Below are 20554 nucleotides of genomic sequence, written 5' to 3' on the forward strand. Positions count from 1 at the left end.
TTTAAACACAAACTGCTGAGAATTGAAGTGAGCTATTAGCCAGGAAATCTGTAAGCTCGGAAACGAGTAATTGCCAACAAGGAATCGGGAAGAATAAGAATAGGTATCTTAGAGAATACTAATAAGATCAGCTCTCGAAACAGTACCCCTGTGGAAAACACTCATACACCGAATGGAAATAGCAGAAATGAGATTGCTCCAGTGGATGTGTGGAGTGACCAAAAAGGACAGGTTGAGGAATGACTACTTGCAGGGGACAGCAAAGGTCACCAATATAGGAGTGGAGATACAGGAAGAGAGGCTGAAGTGATTTGGACAGACAATGAGAAGAGGTGAGGGGTACGTGGAAAGGAAGGTCATACTAATGGAAAGAGGAACCGTGGACGAGCAAAGAAAAGGTCCAGATGGAGTTGGTCGAGGAAAAATAGAAAAGAAAGTTGATGCTGAAGATACCCAGAACAGACAAAACTGGATAAATTGAGATCTTATCAGATTCATTTTTTACGTTGTGTTCCCTGCCCGGCTACTCATTCCTGCCACTCAGCTGATGAAAATTTCTGGGGGGGATAACTGATTCCACCTGTTCCTTACGTACATTGCATCAGCTGATGTCTCAACGTGTTGCTGCTCCATGGAGCACAGGGTGAGGCCATGTGTTATAAGCTGTTCCTTATTGCCACCTGTTTTGTCATTACTTCCTTAGATGTTAGGCCCCTTTAAACAACAAGCATCATCATCATCATCATTACTCCCTTCCACATCCTACTTAGTGTCTTATGTCCTTGTCTGTTGAGTTTTGATGGCTTCCACCATATGCTGCCTTATGCTGCAATTTTTAAATATTATAGAGAACATCTTGGTTAATCCAAATTGGCATGGGTCCCAATTAGTTCAGATTCTTCTTTTCTCTTCTTGCAATTGGCTTTACATCGCACCGACATAGATAGATCTTATGGCGACAATGAGATAGGAAAGGCCTACGAGTGGGAAGGAAGTGGCCTTAAGGTACAGCCCCAGCATTTGCCTGGTGTGAAAATGGGAAACCACAGAAAACCATCTTCAGGGCTGCCGACGATGGGATTCAACCTACTATCTCCCGGATGCAAACTCACAGCTACGCACCCCTGACTGCACAGCCAACTTGCCCGGTAATTAGTTCAGATTTATGAGACTCTACACTACTCTGATTTTCAAGATGTTGAAACGCTTCTTTCTTAAAATAATTAGTTAAGAAATTTTTATTCTTTTTCCTCTTAAAATAATCATCAGCATCTTTTAATCTAAATTATGCTTTTAACTGTGGTTTTTTTAAATCTATTTGGTTTGTATTTAAATCTGATTTTTCCTTTATAACATACAAGTCTAGCTTTTAAATCAATACCTTTTTTTTTTTTTTTTTTTTTTTTTTTTAGTTCCGTTTGGGCCTCCTATGGACTACGTGGTTCTTATCTCTAGGAGCTTTTTTCTTTGACCAGTACTCCTTCATTCTTGCACTGTGAATGTCTTTTCGCTCCTGAATCCATTTCACACCTCCTCCCGGACGTACTGTTTTTTCTGTTAGTGACTGGAGGGAGTTTGATGTTTTGATCAACGTTCTGTACCTATTCCTGTCATAAATTTCACTGGGAGCAATGTCCAATTCTTGAAGGTCTTTTCTGACGAGCCTTGCCCACTTGGCATTAGTCGCTTTCCCTCTAGAGATAGTGTGGAAGATTCTGGAGGTGAGCCTCTGATTGTCCATTCTCATGACATGACCATAGAAGTTCAATCTTCTCTTCCTCATAGATGTTGTAATGCTCTCCAATTGTTGATACAGTTCATTGTTGTGCCTGATTCTGTACTTGCCTTCTTCTGATTTTCTCAAGATCTTCCTTTCCTTCAGCTCCAGTTTTCTAAGTTGCCCTTTTCTTACCATGTTTAGGCATTCTGAGGCATATAGTACTGACGGTCTCACTACAGTAGTGTAATGCCTCATTTTGAGGTTAAGGGAGAGGGATTTGGATTTGTACATATTCTTACATAGGTGGTACACGCTTTCCAGTTCGATGCATCTGCTGTTTATGGCCTGATCTTCATTCATGCTTGGGGTTATCCATTCTCCTAGATATTTGAAGGAGTTAGTCCTTTGTACTGTTTTGTCCTCCAGTGGGATTGATTTGGGTGCATCTTTGATGTTGGTGATAAAGTGTGTTTTGTTGATGGCGATCTTCAGCCCTACTTTAGCTGCTATGTGGTCGAGAGAGGATAGCTGATGGATAGCTTCGTCCACACTGGATGCCAGGAGTGTAAGGTCATCTGTGAAGGCGAAACAGTTAACTTGTCTTTCTTGTAGCCTATTGTCAATCCAGAGTCATCCTTTAGCATTTTCGTCCACACACGAATGACTTTTTCGAGAAGGCAGTTAAAGAGGATTGGAGATAGACCATCCCCTTGTCTAACACCTGTTTTGATCTCAAAGCTCTGGGACAGTTCCCCTCTGAATTTGATTCTGGCTGTAGTGTTGGTAAGAGTTGCTTTCACTAGATTTAAGGTTTTCTTATCTAGTCCCAGTTCAGCAAGTGCCTGGAAGAGTGACCATCTACTGAATCATAGGCCTTCTGAAAGTCAACAAATGTTGCTACGTAGGGTGAGGCGCTCAGGTTTTTGTAAGTGATGATGGTTTTGAGGTTCAGGATTTGTTCAGCACATGACCTTGACTTGCGAAACCCAGCCTGGTACTCTCCAATGCAGGAGTCTAGTTGAGCCTCTACTCTTGTGAGTAATACTTTGGAGAGTATCTTGTACGTCACTGATACAACGGAAATCCCTCTGTAGTTGTTGAGATCTGATTTGTCGCCTTTTTTGTGTAACGGGTGGATGATAGCTGAGGTCCAGTCGCTAGGTAACACTTCTGTCACCCAGATATTAGATATGATACTTTGGATTGACTCCTCATCAGCGTATTTCCAGAGCTCTGCTATGATTCCATCCTCGCCCGCTGCTTTGTTACATTTCAATTCTGAAATGGTTTTCTGGATCTCCCCCTTTGTTGGTGGGAGAGAGTCCGACTAAGTAACATTCTGAGGTTCGAAATGCAGTTCCTCCTTGGGTTCCTTTGAATTTAGTTGTTGAAATACTCTGCTAGAACTGTGGTGCACTCTTCATTGTTCATTTTCAGCTTTCCGTCAGCTCCCCGAAGGTTAAGTGTAGGGGCTGAGATTTAAAAGTTTGGTAGAAGTCTCTAGTGTTGTTTCTTTGAAAATCCCTCTCTGCTTGTTCAATGATATCTTTATTGTACCGCCTCTTGGAGTTCCTGATAATTTTAGTAGCAGTTTTCCTAGCTTCTAAGAAGTTTTTATGGTTATCCAGACTTTTGTTACGGTTCCATTTTAGCCATGCTTGCTTTCACTCTTCTATTACTTTGTCACAAATAGTTGTCCACCATGGATGTTTGTTCTTTCTAACCACCGGGATGGTAGTTGTCGCTGCATCTATTAGTGCCTTCTGTAGTTGAGGCCAATCTTTTTTATCTTTGTTTTTAGCCAGGGTCTCGGTGAAGTTATTGTTATCTTTAAGCTTGGCTGGATTGAACCCTGGAATTTGCGACTTGATGCAGTGGTTTCCTCTGCTTCTTTTAATAGGGATGAAATTGGTTTTGATCAAAGAAAGATAGTGGTCTGAATCAATGTTCGCACTTCTCAATACTTTGACATTCAGCACTTCTTTGCTGTTCCTTCTACTGATGGCTATGTGGTGCAGTTGGAATTCCCCAAGCATTGGGTTTGGGCATCTCCAAGTCATAGCTTTCCTAATAATAATAATATAATTATATTTGTTTTACGTCCCCCTAACTACTCTTTTACGGTTTTTGGAGACGCCGAGGTGCCGGAATTTAGTCCCACAGGAGTTCTTTTACGTGCCAGTAAATCTACCGACACGAGGCTGACGTATTTGAGCACCTTCAAATACCACCGGACTGAGCCAGGATCGAACCTGCCAAGTTGGGGTCAGAAGGCCAGCGCCTTAGCCACTCAGCCCGGCATATATAGCTTTCCTAGGGAGGCGTTTGAAAGCTGTAGATTTGAGGATTAAGTTGTAATTTCTGCACAGGTCAATCAGCCTTTCTCCATTCCTGTTGGTCCTGTTGTGGGCTGGGTAATCTCCAACTATGTTCTTGAATTTTCTCTCTTTGCCAATCTGGGCGTTAAAAGTCTCCCATTAAAATAGTTATGTGGTGCTTTGGGATCCGGTCCATTGTCTCTTCGAGTACCCTCCAAAAGGTTTCCACATTTTCACTATCTTTCCGGTTGGTGTCATTAGTAGGTGCATGGAAGTTAACAACTGTGTATGCTTTCTTGAGAGTTTTGAAAGCTATAGTGGACGTTCTTCCATTTGGAGATGAATTATATTTTAATACATGTTTTGATCATTTTATGGAAAATAAGGCAGTATGACTTTACAAAAGAAAATATTTATAAAATCCTCCTATCAATACAAGTCAAGTCATCTGTTAGATGAAGCAATAAGGCAGTATGAATCAGATTCACTTATTATTTTAGATTCATATACACAGTCATCTTATTCAGTGGGTTTTATTAATCTGAACTAATTACTGGGCAAGATGGCCGTACAGTCAGGGGCGCGCAGCTCTGAGCATGCATCCGGAAGATAGGGGTCCAAACCCCACTGTCGGCACCCCTGAAGATGGTTTTCCACGGTTCCTATTTTCACAGCAGGCAAATGCTGGGGCTTTACCTCAGTTAAGGCCCCGGTCGCTTCCTTCCCAGACCTAGGCCTTTCCCATCCCATCGTCGCCATAAGACCTATCTGTGTCAGTGCGACATAAATCCAATTGCAAGAAGAGAGGAGAATCTGATCTAATTGGGAGCCAGGCCAATATGTATTATTACTAACAGATCTTTAACATCTGACAGTTCATGGAGGAGACCAGGGAGCACAATAGCATGATGTTTCTGTGCATCGCTGTGTACAAGAAAGCTTTGAACAAAGGGAAATGGTCTAAGATCTGGATTATTCTCAGTGAGAAGGGGACACTGAGACACCTAGTATACCTGATCCAACAGATACTCTTTGAACACAGGAACAGTATGTGTTAATGACACCCTCTCTGATGTCTTCTCCACTGCTACTGGAACAAGTTTGCATTTCCTCCCTCCTGTTTAATATATACTGGCTAAAGTGAAAGCATTGTAAGGGAAGGACTTAAGGAATGACTGCATCATAATAGATGGTAAGATTGTCAGCAATCTCAGTAGGCGGACGACACACAGATAATTACAAGAGAGTAACTACTACTTCTGCGACTTTTCCTGCTTTAAACAGGGTCACTGTTCTTAATGTGTAATGTCATGCGGAATAGAGTGCTCGTATGTGATTCCATGCTAATCCAAACACCACTCGTGCACGACACTACGTGAAAGTCAAGCTAAACATTGACGTAATTAATGCAATTTTGCTTGTGCTAGTCTGCATTTTATGTCCCTCTTACTTATGCCATCATTAGTTAGGCTATTCTACTACAGAAGTAAAAATATACATCTACTTGCTTTAAGAGTTCATTTCATTCAACTGCACTCCATTACATTTGTTTTGAACTGATTTATTCTCATCTTTTACTCCTTCTCCAAGAATGCGTCCATACCATTCAGCAATTTCTCCACAGCTTCTGCAGACTCAGAATAACAATATCATCAGCAAATCTCAGTTCTAATTTCCACTCCTTGGACTGTGATTTCTTTTCCAAATTCCTCTTTGATTTCCTTTATCGCCAGTTCTATGTGAACACTAAAATAAAAAGGAGGCAAACTGCAGCCTTGCTTCATTCCTGGATTGATGCAGCTCTTTCATAGCCCTCAATTCTTATCGCTACAGACAGATTTTAGTAGAGATTGTAGATAATTCTCCTTTCTCGGTATCTGATCCTGATCACTTTCTGAATCTCAAATAGCCTGGTCCTATCAACATTATTGAATGCCTTTTCTAGATCTATGAATGCATGTACATAGGCTTGTCCTTCGTAATTCGATCCTGTAAGAACAGACGCAAAGTCAGGTTTGCTTCATGTGTTCCAGCATTTCTTCTGAAGCAAAACTAATCTTCTCCCCACTCAGCTTCAACTTGTTTTTCCATTCTTCTATAAATAAGTGTTAGAACTTTGCAAGTGTGAGATACTAAACTAATGGTACAGTAGTCTTCACACTTGTCAGCACCTGAGTTCTTGGAAATAGGTACAACAAAATTCTGTTTAAAATCGGATGGCACTTCTCTTGTACCATATGTACCTTACACTCTAAATGGAATAACCTCGCCATGCTGGTTTCTCCTAAGGTGGTCAGTAATTCGGAGGGAATGTCATCAATTCCAGGTGCCTTTGTTCCTATTTAGGTCTCTCAAGGGAATTCTGACCACAAAATCAGGTCTCCAATTTCATCAGCATCAACAGTTTCTTCTTGTTCCAGAACCTCATAATCAACTTCTTTTCCTTGATACAATTGTTTAATATGTTCCTGCCATCTTTCTGCCTTGTCTTCTTTCCCTAGAAGTGATTTTCCATCTGAGCTCTTAATATTCATACACCTAGTTTTCCTTTAATTTCCTGTATGCAGCATCTACCTTTCCTACAACCATTCAACCTTCAACATCCTTGCACTTCTCCTTCAACCATTCTTCCTTAGCTGATCTACACTCTATCTACTTCATTCTTTGATCACCTGAATTCTTTACTGCCCTCCACATTATCTGCATTCTTGTATTTTCACTGTTCATCAATCACGCCTAATATCTCCCGAATTATTCACTGATTCTTACTTGATCTTGCCTTTCTTCGTAATTTTTCTTCAGTAGCCTAACTGATCTCATACTTCAGGACTTTCCATTCTTCATCTGTTGCGTTTTCTTCAGACTTTACACTTAGTACGTAAGCAACATGTTCCTTGAAACAATCCCTGACTGTCCTTTCTTTCAACTTATCTAGGTCCCATATTCTTGCATTCTTTCCTTTCTTCAATTTCTTCAACTTCAGATGACACTTCATGACCACCATGTTGTGGTCAGAGTCCAAGCCTACTCCTGAGAACATCTTGCAATCCAACACCTAGTTTCTGAATCTCTGCCTAATCATAATAAAGTCTTTTTGATACCTTCCAGTGTCTCCAGGTTTTGTCCACGTGAACAGCCATCGTTTGTGTTGTTTGAACCAAATATCAGCAAGGACTAAATTATGATCAATGCAGGATTCAGCCAGCCGATTTCCTCTTTCATTCCTTTGGTGGTGGTGGTGATTATTGTTTTAAGAGGAAGTACAACTAGGCAACCATCCTCTATATAACACTAATCAGAGGGAAAAAGGGAAGGGATCCGACACTTCGAAAAATGAAGATATCGGTCAAAGAAAGACAAGGGCCACGAAGGGTGTGAAAATGAAAGACTCCCTAGCCCTCGCAAACCTAATAGCGTCGGGGTCGGAAAAGAACAAGAGTTGACCAAGGTAGGTCGGATAGGATAGATGAAAGTGAGGAGCCTGGCACAAGTAAGTGGAAGCAATGCCAGGACTCAGCTGAGGGCCTCGCGTTCGCCAACCCACTCTCCAAGGTTCAGAGCCCCTGAGGCCCCTTTTAGTCACCTCTTACGACAGGCAGGGGATACCATGGGTGTTATTCTACTGCCCCCACCCACAGGGGTGTTTCATTCCTTTGGCCCAGTCTGAATTCTCCTATGGCATTACCTTTATCTTCCTTGGCCTACTACTGCATTCCAGTCTCCCATCACAATTAGATTTTTATCTCCTTTTATATATTGTATTAAATCTTCTATCTCTCCATATATTCTTTCAATTTCTTCATCATCTGCTGAAGTAGTAGGCATATAGACCTGCACTAGTCTGGAGGGCATTGGCTTGGTGTCTATCTTGACAACAATAATTCATTCACTATGCTGGTTGTAGCAGCTTACCCGATGCCCTATTTTCTTATTCATGATTAAACCAACCCAACTCCTGCACTTCCCACGTTGCATTTTGTGTTGATAATTCTATATTTGCCTGACCAAAAATCCTGCTTTTCCTGCCAACAAACTTCACTTAGGCTACACCAAGTTTATCCATTTCCCTCTTCAGATTATCTAACCTACCACAACAATTGAAACTCCTAATATTCTACGCTCCGACTCGCAGAATGTCAGTATTCATCTTCCTGATGATTGCCCCCTCCTATGTAGTCCCCACACGGAGATCCAAACAGGGGACTATTTTACCTCCGGAATATTTTACCTGGGAGGAAGCCAACATCAGTCCATCATTCATTCATACAGAAAGAGCTTCATGTCCACGGGAATGAGTTACGACTGTAGTTTCCCGTTGCCAGCTGTGTAGCAATAAACAGGTCCTGTATAGCAAATACTAATTGTTGGAAATACCCTGCAACATGCTGTTTTCATCATTTATGAAAACAAAACTAACATTCTTTCTTTTCAACACTTTGTACTATTACAATAAATTTTCCTTTATTTTTAAATTTGCTTTTCCCTTCCATGTTTATTCAAATTAACCATATTTTCAGATTAGATGTTTGTATCAATATATTCACTACCGTAGATGCCTTAAGGCATTTAAGAGCAGCCTATGTGCGGGACCATATACAAGTTAAGGCATTTAAGAACGTGCAATATAAAAGTTGTTTCGAATTTAGTGCTAAATTTGTACGAAGTCGTAGTTCGTATTGAAAACCATAGATGGCATATAAATGAACAATCCCTCACCGTGAATACCTGAACAGAGGGTACATTCCAATGCTTTCTGTCTTTTTCTTTGAGTAAACACTGACCTAAGCCAGTCGTGGTATTCTTGGGAGTGTGTGTAGTGAAGTGAGTTATTGTTTCGCGATAACATCACGAGTTACAAACACAGTATACGAAGTGAGGAAATTGAAGACATACTGGTGAACGATGATTCTGGTGATGAACCCATCCCTGATTTCAGTCATAGCAAAAGAAATTCCGACGATATACCAGACTCTGGGCAAAGTGAAATTCAGCACATTCAAATAACCGATACGCATCCGTCTTATTGCCCGCCTGTAATTATGTTCATTGGCCAGGTAGGATAAAATGTTGACATTGAAAATAGCAATGAAATTATGTCTTTCGTCAATTTTTGGTAAATGTCGAATTCCTTGAATATGTATACCATCAGACAAATCTTTACGCGGAACAAGTTATTAGTGCAGCACAGCATCCCTTCACTAAATATTCTATTTTTCAGACGTGGAAACCGGTCGACTTAAATGAGATGAAAAAGGTTTTAGGACTAATGATTGTGACCGGAATAATTAAAAAACGATGATATACCAGACTCTGGGCAAAGTGAAATTCAGCACATTCAAATAACCGATACGCATCCGTCTTATTGCCCGCCTGTAATTATGTTCACTGGCCGGGTAGGATAAAATGTTGACATTGAAAATAGCAATGAAATTATGTCTTTCGTCAATTTTTGGTAAATGTCGAATTCCTTGAATATGTATACCATCAGACAAATCTTTACGCGGAACAAGTTATTAGTGCAGCACCGCATCCCTTCACTAAATATTCTACTTTTCAGACGTGGAAACCGGTCGACTTAAATGAGATGAAAAAGTTTTTAGGACTAATGATTGTGACCGGAATAATTAAAAAACCAGATCTGAAAATGTACTAGAAAGAGGACATGATTTTCGGCTCGGATTTTCGAAAACCATGGCACTAACCCAGTTCAAAAACATATTGTCATTTTGTACTTTAACAACAGCAGTCATTATGAGGGGAATTGTGATAGGGTATAGCAAATGAGGCCAATTCTCCAAAGGCTCAGCGACCAGTTTTCGTACAGTAACATTTAATGTAAAATAGTGCACTATAGAGATGACGGGATTTAAACAGGCTGGGCTGGAGGTTTAATTCACCTGCTGAGGAGCTGGTAGTCAACGTGTTAAGGAGAGACCACCGTACAATCTAAACCAATTGAAAGTCAATAAAAGGCATCAAAGGGAAAATCAATAGTTGCTCGCTCACTACCATACTTTCACCACGCGGAATGACTCCTTTGTTTACTTGCCGCGGAGGACGTATTCGGGTGGTGCACAAGGCTGCCAACCCATTCATTTAGGAACCAAGCCCCCAGGTCAAAGCAGCGAAGTCTGAACAGGACCATTGGTTTGGACTGGTTAGGGTAGGGCCTGGACAAGACGATTAGTCTGAATAGGTTAGGGTAGAGCCTGGACAACACCAGTGATATGAGCGTAAGCCCCCCCCAGGTTAGAGCCGCGAAGCAGCCTTAGGCCTCTAGTTTCCTGCGGAAACACCCTTGGTCTGGACTGGTTAGGGTAGGGACTGGACAAGACCATTGGTTTGGATTGGTATAACGCGTTCTATGTAGGCTAGTAGTGGAAAAGTGAATTAAACTTCCTTCTGTATTTTTATCATTGGTCTGGTCTGGTGAAGTGCATTCTATGAAGGCTAGTGATGGAAAAGTGAATTACAAGTTCCTTCCATATTTTTTTTCTGACAGAGATTGCAGTGCATTCTATTGTTTCATATCACATTGTTCCATTTCTTTATTCTACATTGTTTCCTTCATGTTCAATTTACTTGTGCTTTTCTTTTGCCTGGGTTGGCAACGGAATTTTATTAACACAATTTACGGGAATGACGTCACATTGAAATTTATGTTGGCTAATAGGAATGCAAGAAGCTAGTTCAGCAATAAAAATGGTGTGTATGGAAGGAACTTGTAATTCACTTTTCCACTACTAGCCTACATAGAATGCACTTCATTAGGTTATAAAAATAAATGTACTTCTGGGGACGGGATGCTGGGTTCCTGGACATCGCAGTGAATACATCTCTCCTCTGACACTAATTCCAAGTAAGATTTCATTAAATTCTACTTCCTTATAATGTCAGAAACATCTGGACACGAGGTGTCAACTTTTCCCAAGTGATAACCAACTTACCTGCAACACAAAAATCTACAAGTGTTGGGTTTGCAAGAGAACTCTAGATGTCTATGAGCAGTTGGACAGGAAATCCGAAAGGTGGTGGTGATGACTGTTGTTTTAAGAATCCTATTATCTAAGTGACAGTGGAATTTACTAAAGAATCTGACACAAAATAGCCTATGTGAGGAATCACAGGCTCATTTATGATCGAGCCCATTGGATTGGCAAGTATTCAAACAAGTCTATGAATAGTTAATGTCAAATAATCCGTTCATATTTGAACCATACTGCCCACATTCTAAGGAAGGTGTTTAGAGGATAGCACAAAATGGATGAAAAAACAGTTGTCTACACAACTTGCTTTATGCCGTACTGACACAGATGAGATATGAAAGGGCTAGGACTGAGAAGGAAGTTACTACAGCTTAAGGTACAATCCCAACATTTACCTTATGTTAAAATAGAAAACCAAGGAAAACTATCTTCAAGATTGCCGACAGTGGGGTTCGAGGCAATGTATTGGCTGGGGTGCTGAAAGCCGACACTACGTGACCCGAACCGTATATATAGTCACTCGCTCGGTACTATTTTACTTAATCCACAGTATCTCCTGAATCTGAGAATTGAAACTGCACATAAATATACCTGTAACAAAATTCTCATCGCCTTGGTTCATATCTCGAACGTTCGGCACTGTAATTAAAATTCGCAATACTACATTCCATAAAGGAAGTTTCCACCGGTAATACAAAAATCTCAGAAAGTACAGCACAGAAAAATACTTCTTAGTGGATGGATTAAAAACTGATCACATCATTGCTCATACATCAGTGCTAGGAAGAATAGTATAAAGAGAATTACATACCTGAGAACAACAACAATGGGACTTTCACTGCCAGTAACAACCATAAGGCCTTTCCATATCATCAGTGCGGAGGAAACAATCATACCGAAGCTCAGAACCTGATACAGGAACTGAAAATAGAAATTTAACAATTAAAACGACAGGAAATTGAAATGAATTTGTGAATTATTGACACAATAGTCATCCATATGCGAAACACTGACAGGAAGGAAATCTCGTACCTGACGTTTGTTCATACGTTTAACATCGTCGAATAAACTCTGAAGCATTGTGATGTATTTTACGACAAATTTCTGTGAATTTAAAATACTATTCTTTCGCGCGACACTTCCTCCTTCAGTCCACGTAACCCACAAGTGTAACCACGACCACACGCCACAACACACGTTACTCCGAATCAAAGAGAATATCAAGCTGAGTTTCTTCAGTGACACTGACTGACGGCTTATAAGATATTCCTTGGGACCAAAATCTCCACGGAACTCAGTGTACAATAAACCACAAACAGACTGGCAGCGCTCTATCCCATAGCATTGGTGCTAGTGAAACCGGAAACATGCCGCCGCCGCCATCTTACGTCACCACAACCCTACTATAAACAAGCGTGTTACCGTGTAATGTGCTGTTCTGGTTTATGCTGTTTTTATATTTTGCATTAATCATTCTGCAAACTACTGTGTGGCAGAATGGTGAATATCTGCGTAGTGTTTGGGTGTGGTTTTTCGCATTCACGAAGTAAGAAGAAGGAAGGAATTGGAATTTTATTACACCGGTAAGTGGCTTACATGTTCTCATGTACACTAGTTATTAATGCAATTAAATCAAGTATTAAAGATGCCTAATTATGTAGGAGACAGACATCCGTGGCATTGACCCTGCCATCAGCGAACATGACCTCCTGCAAGATCTCCAAAGGGCAGGTGTCCCAGCCGATCGGGCGTACCGTATCTTCAACTCCAACGGCCCGACGTTCATGGTTTGCCTCCAACTGTCCTCAGCTGCCGACATCGACCATCTCATCACTACCGGCGTCCGTTTTCGCAGGCGAACTTACCGCGTGGAGCACTCTCGTCCCCCACCCAGTACCGACCACCCCCTCCTCTTGCCTCTTCTGCTAGCACCCCGCCACCCTCCCCACCTCCGCAAGCCATCGACCAACCTGCCCCACAGCCACCCGTTTTTCTACCGCCCCTCCCCATCATGGACCTACTTCGCCTTCTCGCCACCTCAATAACCAACATTACCACAACCCTCTATTACCTCATGTCGCAATACTACCACACTCCTTACTCCATCTTTCCGCCGAACACCGCCATTGTCCCTACTCAATATACGTGAACTAATTTGTAACTCTATGTAAAATTGTATCTATTCCGACTTGCACGCCCGAGATGCGTCAATATGTCAATAAATTTCTCGTCCCTCTTCCTATGGTGTTTGTGGGGGTTTGCCTGCGCGGGGTGCTTTGCGGATCTTCCCTGGGTCCCGGCTTCTTGTGACGGTGCCTTTATGCCAGATTCATTAACTATTCCCCGCCCCTGGTGTGTACGACACACACCCCCTACACTTTATCTTCTTCACTAATTCTTTCCTTTATACGGCCGAAGAGCTCCTTTGTTGAGCTGATGGCCCGCCCCTCCTCGTATGAGGAGAAGGGAGTGAAATAACTTGTTTTCGCTTCGCTTCGCTTAGGAGACAGAGATCACTTTCTTTCGATGTATATTTGTTGGCGTTAGCCCCCTTGTAATGGAGTGCGGCGTAGTAATAATACTAATAATGATAATAATAACAACAATAATTATAATAGTAATAGAAATATTGGTACAATACTGGTTATAGGTTAAGATTTTGGTTCGGTTATGTTAGTAATTGAATATTAGTAGTCTCCGTCAATCAATCACTACTGATCTGCATGTAGGGCAGTCGCCCAGCTGGCAGCCAACGGCCGTGTAGCCGTGTTGAAACACCGGACCGCGTGAGATCTCCGAAGTTAAGTAACATTGGGCGTGTCCAAAATGTGGATGGGTTGCCAAGATGTGCATGGGTTGCCACGCGCTGTTATGGGCCACCCTAACGTACGTAAACTCCGGCTCAGACACACCTCTGAGGAGGTTCGGGCAGAATACACACTTACCGTACCCAGGTGGCAAATTCCTTATCTGTTGTTTTCATACCCTTTTCTTTTTTTTTACTATCTGTTTTACGTCATACCGACACAGATAGGTCTTATGGCGACGATGGGACAGGAAATGCCTAGGAATGGGAAGGAAGCTGCCGTTGCCTTAATTCGGTACAGCCCCAGCATTTGCCTGGTGTGAACATGGGAAACTTCGGAAAACCATCTTCAGGGCTGCCGACAGTGGGGGTCGAACCCACTATTTCCTGGATGCGAGCTCACAGCTACACGCTCCTAACCACACGGCCAACTCGCCCGGTACCCTTTTACTAAATGGTTGCAAAGAAATTGGAAATTTATTGAACACCTCCCTTGGTAAGTTATTCCAGTTCCCAACTCCCCTTCTTACATACACATATGTGCCCAAATTTGTCCTCTTGAATTCCAAATTTTCATCACATTTTGATCTTTCCTACTTTTGAAGACAACACTTAAACTTGTTCGTCATGCCACGCCATCTCTCCACTGACTGCTCAGAATATACCACTTAGTCTAACAGCTCGTCTTCTATCTCCCAGGTCTTCCCAGCCCAAACTTTGCAACATATTTGTAACGCTACTCTTTTATTGAAAATCACCCAGAACAAATCGAGCTGCTTTTCTCCTGGTGAGGGTCCCATACAATGGAACCATACTCTAGTTCGGGTCTTCTTCTTCTTAATCTGTTTACCCTCCAGGGTTGACTTTTCTCTCGGACTCAGCGAGGGATTCCACCTCTACCGCCTCAAGGGCAGTGTCCTTAAGCGTGAGAGTTTGGGCCTGGGATACAACTGGGCATGAGCACCTGTACCTCGCCCAGGCGAGGGGGTGGGAGAATTGGAAGGGGTAGACAAGGAAGTTAGGTACCGGTATTCGCCTGGAAAACCAGTTCGAGGATGGCTGAGGTGGGAATCGAACCCACCTCTATTCAGTTGACCTCCCGAGGCTGAGTGGACCGTTCCACTTTTCAAATTTTGTGGCAGAACCGGGAATCGAACCCGGTCCTCCGGGGGTGGCAGAATATTTCATAAATCGAAATATATGTTAGTTTTATTATAACAGAATATTATTTGAATCAGGCTAACCACTACACCACAGAGGCGGACAGTTGCCCTCTCCTTTACATACTTACTACAACCCCTCATAATAATGTGCAAAGATCTGTACCCTTTGTTTACAATCCCATGTGATAAAATCTGACCAAACACAATGAAGCACTATCAAACAATATACGGTATTAATAGCCTCTAGTTACTAAAACTAAATACATCACTAACACATCTTTAAAGCTATGTTGTAAATATGTCAGAAATACTGTTAGAGTGGAAGGATTAGTAATCTTGCATAAGTTAAATCGAAATAGGTGTTAGGTTTATTATAACAGAATATTATTTGATACCGCATATCTCAGAATTTATGGTAGAAATGCTTATTCAACTCTCTACAATGTGATACTTGTAAGGAAGTAGTTGATCAACAAATTAATAAAGTATCGATTAGGTGGTTTTTAAATTAATTTGTTGATTGTACTCATCGATACGGTCATGAAGTGGACGGCTTGCAGAAAAGGAATTAGTACAGTCCCAGCGTTTCCCTGGTGTGAAAATGGGAAACCACGGAAAACCATCTTCCCGGCTGCCGACAGTGTAGTTCGAACCCACTATCTTCAGAATCCAATCTCACAGCTGTGCGCCCTTACCGCACGACCAACGTACTCTAAGCTCTAATGCCGGACTGAGTAGCTCGGACGATAGAGCGCTGGTCTTCTGATCCCACTTTGGCAGATTCGATGGCGGCTCAGGTCGGTGGTATTTGAAAGTGCTCAAATACGCCAGTCCCGCATCTGTAGATTTACTTGCATTAAAAATACTGCGGTATAAAATTCTGGCACCTCAGCGTCTCCGAATACCGTGAAAATTAGTTAGCGGAACGTAAGACATTTTATTATTATTAGTATTATTATTATTATTATTATTATTATTATTATTATTATTATTATTATTATTATTATTATTATTATTATTATTATTATTAGTAGTAGTAGTAGTAGTAGTAACATTATTATTACGAAAGTTCTAATTAAACGGGTCAATTACAGTAATCATTTTACCTATCGGCACTTACTGTCCAGTAATAAAAGCCTTCTATTACAAATACCCGGCGGCAATTCCACAATAGCTCTTTTCACGCATGGATGCAACTACGGTTTTTGAAATATTTCTCATTAATAACAATTTCACTGAATACTTATGAATACTTATAGCCTTTTCTTTCAGTGTCCATCGTCCTCTCATTGACCTGAAAATTTTATGAATAAGCATAGACAACTCGCGTTGTCTATTGTCAGAAATTCATCGTAGACTGTCGCAATAACAGCACAGAGATGTTCATTTACTCATTAACTATTTCCTTTAATTTAGTCAGCTTGGATCACTGAGTAATGCCATTGACGTTTTATAAATCACACACAGCTACACAACACTTGATTCGCATGTACAGTATGTGCTGGTACGGATCTTCGACGTCACTGTAAGGATACTGTGTACTTTTCACACAAAGTACCCTAGACCTGTTTTCGAGTACAGAAAATGGCCTGGCATGTGACACAGTCTCTCCTATTTGCCAATTTAAGGGAAGTGCACAACAACATGTATTGGCCTGCGATAAGAAACAGGTTCAACAATCGCTATACTCTGCTACTGAACTTCCACTACACGAGGACAGAATGACATAACCGGCGTATCCTGCTACGGCCGTTCAAAAATATTAGGTCCAGAAATATTTGGCTCAGTTATGGGAAAACTAATAGGAGAAGGTGAAAAGTAAAAAGCATATATTGTGAGGTGTATTTTTCTTTACCGACTAGCAAAATATCTGCACGTATACCCCTACACCGTGTATATATACGTTTTGTTGTCTATTATACACAAGTTAAATAAGTCTTACCTGCATTATTTTTCTCATCTGTTGTTTTACTAGAGAACTCCGGTATGAACTTCTCACATATTTCTTCCCATGCTTTACGTTTCTGATCATATTGCTGTATTCACTGCATCGTGAGTCCATAAAGGAGGCCGTAACTCCACTTCATTAATAATTTTTTTCAATTTGTTTTACGTCGCACCGACATAGATAGGTCTTATGGCGTCGATGGGATACGGAAGGCCTAGGAATGGGAAGGAAGCGGCCGTGACCTTCATTGAGGTAGAGCCGCAGTATTTGCCTGGTGTGAAATTGGGAAACCACGGAATACCATCTTCAGGGCTGCCGACAGTGTGGCTCGAAATCACTATCTTCCGGATGCAAGCTCACAGCTGCGCGCCCCTAACCGCTCGGCCAACTCGTCCGGTCATTAATAAAAATTATGTATCGAAAGGTGGTTGTGGTGATGGTGATTACTGTTTTAAGAGGTGGTGGTGGTGGTGATTATTGTTTTAAAAGGAAGTACAACTAGGCACCCATCCTCTATATAACACTAATCAGAGGGAATAAATGAAGGGATCCGACACTTCGAAAAATGAAGATATCGGCCAAAGGAAGACAAGGGCCACGAAGGGCATGAAAATGAAAGACTCCCTAGGCCTCCATACGTAATACCATCGGGGTCGGAAAAGAACAAGAGTTGACCAAGTGAGGTCGGATAGGATAGATGAAAGTGACGAGCCTGGCACAAGTATGTGGAAGCAATGCCAGCACTCAGCAAAGGGCTCTGTGGTGGCCAACCCACGCTCCAAAGTTCAGAGCCCCTAGGGCCCCTTTTAGTCGCCTCTTACGACAGGCAGGGGATACCGTGGGTGTTATTCTACCGCCCCCACCCATAGGGGGTGTTTTAAGAGGAAGTACATCTAGTCAACCATCTTCTATATAATACTAATCAGAGAGGAAAATGGAAGGTTTGCGACACTTCGGAAAACGAAGTCGGCCAAAGAAAGACAAGTACCACGAAGGGTGTGAAAATGAAAGACTCCATTACCCTCGGAAACCTAATAGTTCGGGGACGGAAAATAACAAGAGTTGACCAAGGGAGGTCGGATAGGATAGATGAATGTAAGGAGCCTGGCACAAGTAAGTGGAAGCAATGCCAGGACTCAGGTAAAGGCCCCGTGGTCGCCAACCGGAATGTTGATGTGTCAGAGAATTTTCTAGTGGCTTTGTAAAATGTAAATATAATGTCACACATTTTCGGCTTAAATATCACCGAACCAAATTAGTGGGAAAAATCAGATTGCACCTTACAGTGTTGACAACTTAGCGGATTTCCCGCTAGATTTGGCGGATTCTAAATCATTCTAGCGGCGATAAACTCCATTTAGCGGTTAGCGGTATGGTTTGGCGGAATTTTGATGTGTCAATAGGATTTTATAGTGGCTTTGTAAAATGTAAATGTAGTGGCACACATTTACGGCATAAATATCACCGAATCAAATTAGTGGGAAAAATTGGAATGCACCTTATCCTTCGTGGAAGTACCACTACTGTTGTTTTTCAATTGCGTTAGGCAGAGCCTGTAAATTCCCTCATGTAATTAGGAAGTATAGCTTTTTACTGGCCGAGATCTGTTTTCAATTTGTGAGTCAGTCATTTTCAGTCATTTTAACCCCCTCAAATGTTTTATTTTAAAAAGCGCGTTTCTTTAGTTTTAAAGGATATTCCAAATACCATTTTTTTGAACGTCTGTATTATCTTCAGTTTTGGAGATACCAGCATCCTAATAAAATATTTCAACCCTTTTTCAGTCATTTTATTCACCCCCTTGAAGTGTTTTTTCCAAAAAAATACGTGTTACTTTATTTTTAAAATATTAAAAATACCAATTTTCATTTCTGTAATATGTTAAGTTTTTGAGATACACTGACTGACAGAGCAAATGCAACACCAAGAAGGAGTGGTCAGAACTTTATGCCAATTGCAGGGTAGACTGACGTCACTGAGGTATGCTCATGATGTGAAATGCGCCGCTGTGCTGCGCACGTAGCGAACGATAAATTGGGACACGGCGTTGGCGAATGGCCCACTTCGTACCGTGATTTCTCAGCCGACAGTCATTGTAGAACGTGTTGTCGTGTGCCACAGGACACGTGTATAGCTAAGAATGCCAGGCCGCCGTCAACGGAGGCATTTCCAGCAGACAGACGACTTTACGAGGGGTATGGTGATCGGGCTGAGAAGGGCAGGTTGGTCGCTTCGTTAAATCGCAGCCGATACCCATAGGGATGTGTCCACGGTGCAGCGCCTGTGGCGAAGATGGTTGGCGCAGGGACATGTGGCACGTGCGAGGGGTCCAGGCGCAGCCCGAGTGACGTCAGCACGCGAGGATCGGCGCATCCGCCGCCAAGCGGTGGCAGCCCCGCACGCCACGTCAACCGCCATTCTTCAGCATGTGCAAGACACCCTGGCTGTTCCAATATCGACCAGAACAATTTCCCGTCGATTGGTTGAAGGAGGCCTGCACTCCCGGTGTCCGCTCAGAAGACTACCATTGACTCCACAGCATAGACGTGCACGCCTGGCATGGTGCCGGGCTAGAGCGACTTGGATGAGGGAATGGCGGAACGTCGTGTTCTCCGATGAGTCACGCTTCTATTCTGTCAGTGATAGTCACCGCAGACGAGTGTGGCGTCGGCGTGGAGAAAGGTCAAATCCGGCAGTAACTGTGGAGCGCCCTACCGCTAGACAACGCGGCATCATGGTTTGGGGCGCTATTGCGTATGATTCCACGTCACCTCTAGTGCGTATTCAAGGCACGTTAAATGCCCACCGCTACGTGCAGCATGTACTGCGGCCGGTGGCACTCCCGTACCTTCAGGGGCTGCCCAATGCTCTGTTTCAGCAGGATAATGCCCGCCCACACACTGCTCGCATCTCCCAACAGGCTCTACGAAGTGTACAGATGCTTCCGTGGCCAGCGTACTCGCCGGATCTCTCACCAATCGAACACGTGTGGGATCTCATTGGACGCCGTTTGCAAACTCTGCCCCAGCCTCGTACGGACGACCAACTGTGGCAAATGGTTGACAGAGAATTGGAGAACCATCCCTCAGGACACCATCCGCACTCTTATTGACTCTGTACCTCGACGTGTTTCTGCGTGCATCGCCGCTCGCGGTGGTCCTACATCCTACTGAGTCGATGCCGTGCGCATTGTGTAACCTGCATATCGGTTTGAAATAAACATCAATTATTCGTCCGTGCCGTCTCTGTTTTTCCTCCAACTTTCATCCCTTTCGAACCACTCCTTCTTGGTGTTGCATTTGCTCTGTCAGTCAGTGTATACTACAGATTGCTCATTTTAAAAATTTACCCCTATTAAGTGGATTTTCAGAAAACAAATTATGCGTGTTCTTTTACATTTACAGGATATTCCAAGTACCAATTTTCACGTCCGTAGAATGTTACCATTTTGAGACATATCGTAGATATACTCATTTTTAAATTTCATCCCCTTTGTGACTCCTGTTTACCCCCTCTTAAGAAGATTTTCCTAAAATAAAAAAAATCGTTTTTTTATTTTTAAAGAAGATTTCAAATGCCAATTTTCAAGACAGAAACATCTTCAGTTTTTGAG

At 42.2% G+C, this 20554-nt stretch overlaps 1 protein-coding gene across 1 annotated transcript in view; it reads right to left on the bottom strand.

Moving 5' to 3' along the window:
- twr (signal peptidase complex catalytic subunit SEC11 homolog C twr) overlaps nt 1-12235 on the bottom strand; it is a 69387-nt gene extending 57152 nt beyond the window's left edge. The window contains exons 1-2 of the mRNA XM_067154323.2: nt 12057-12235; nt 11836-11945 (exon numbers count right to left, since the gene is read on the bottom strand). Coding sequence (XP_067010424.1) covers nt 11836-11945; nt 12057-12104 — 158 coding nt within the window. The 5' untranslated portion in view covers nt 12105-12235. The remainder of the gene's footprint in view (nt 1-11835; nt 11946-12056) is intronic.
- Between the last annotated feature and the right edge of the window lie 8319 nt (nt 12236-20554).

This window comes from Anabrus simplex, chromosome 1 (assembly GCF_040414725.1).
Source record: "Anabrus simplex isolate iqAnaSimp1 chromosome 1, ASM4041472v1, whole genome shotgun sequence".
Classification (NCBI taxonomy): domain Eukaryota; kingdom Metazoa; phylum Arthropoda; class Insecta; order Orthoptera; family Tettigoniidae; genus Anabrus; species Anabrus simplex.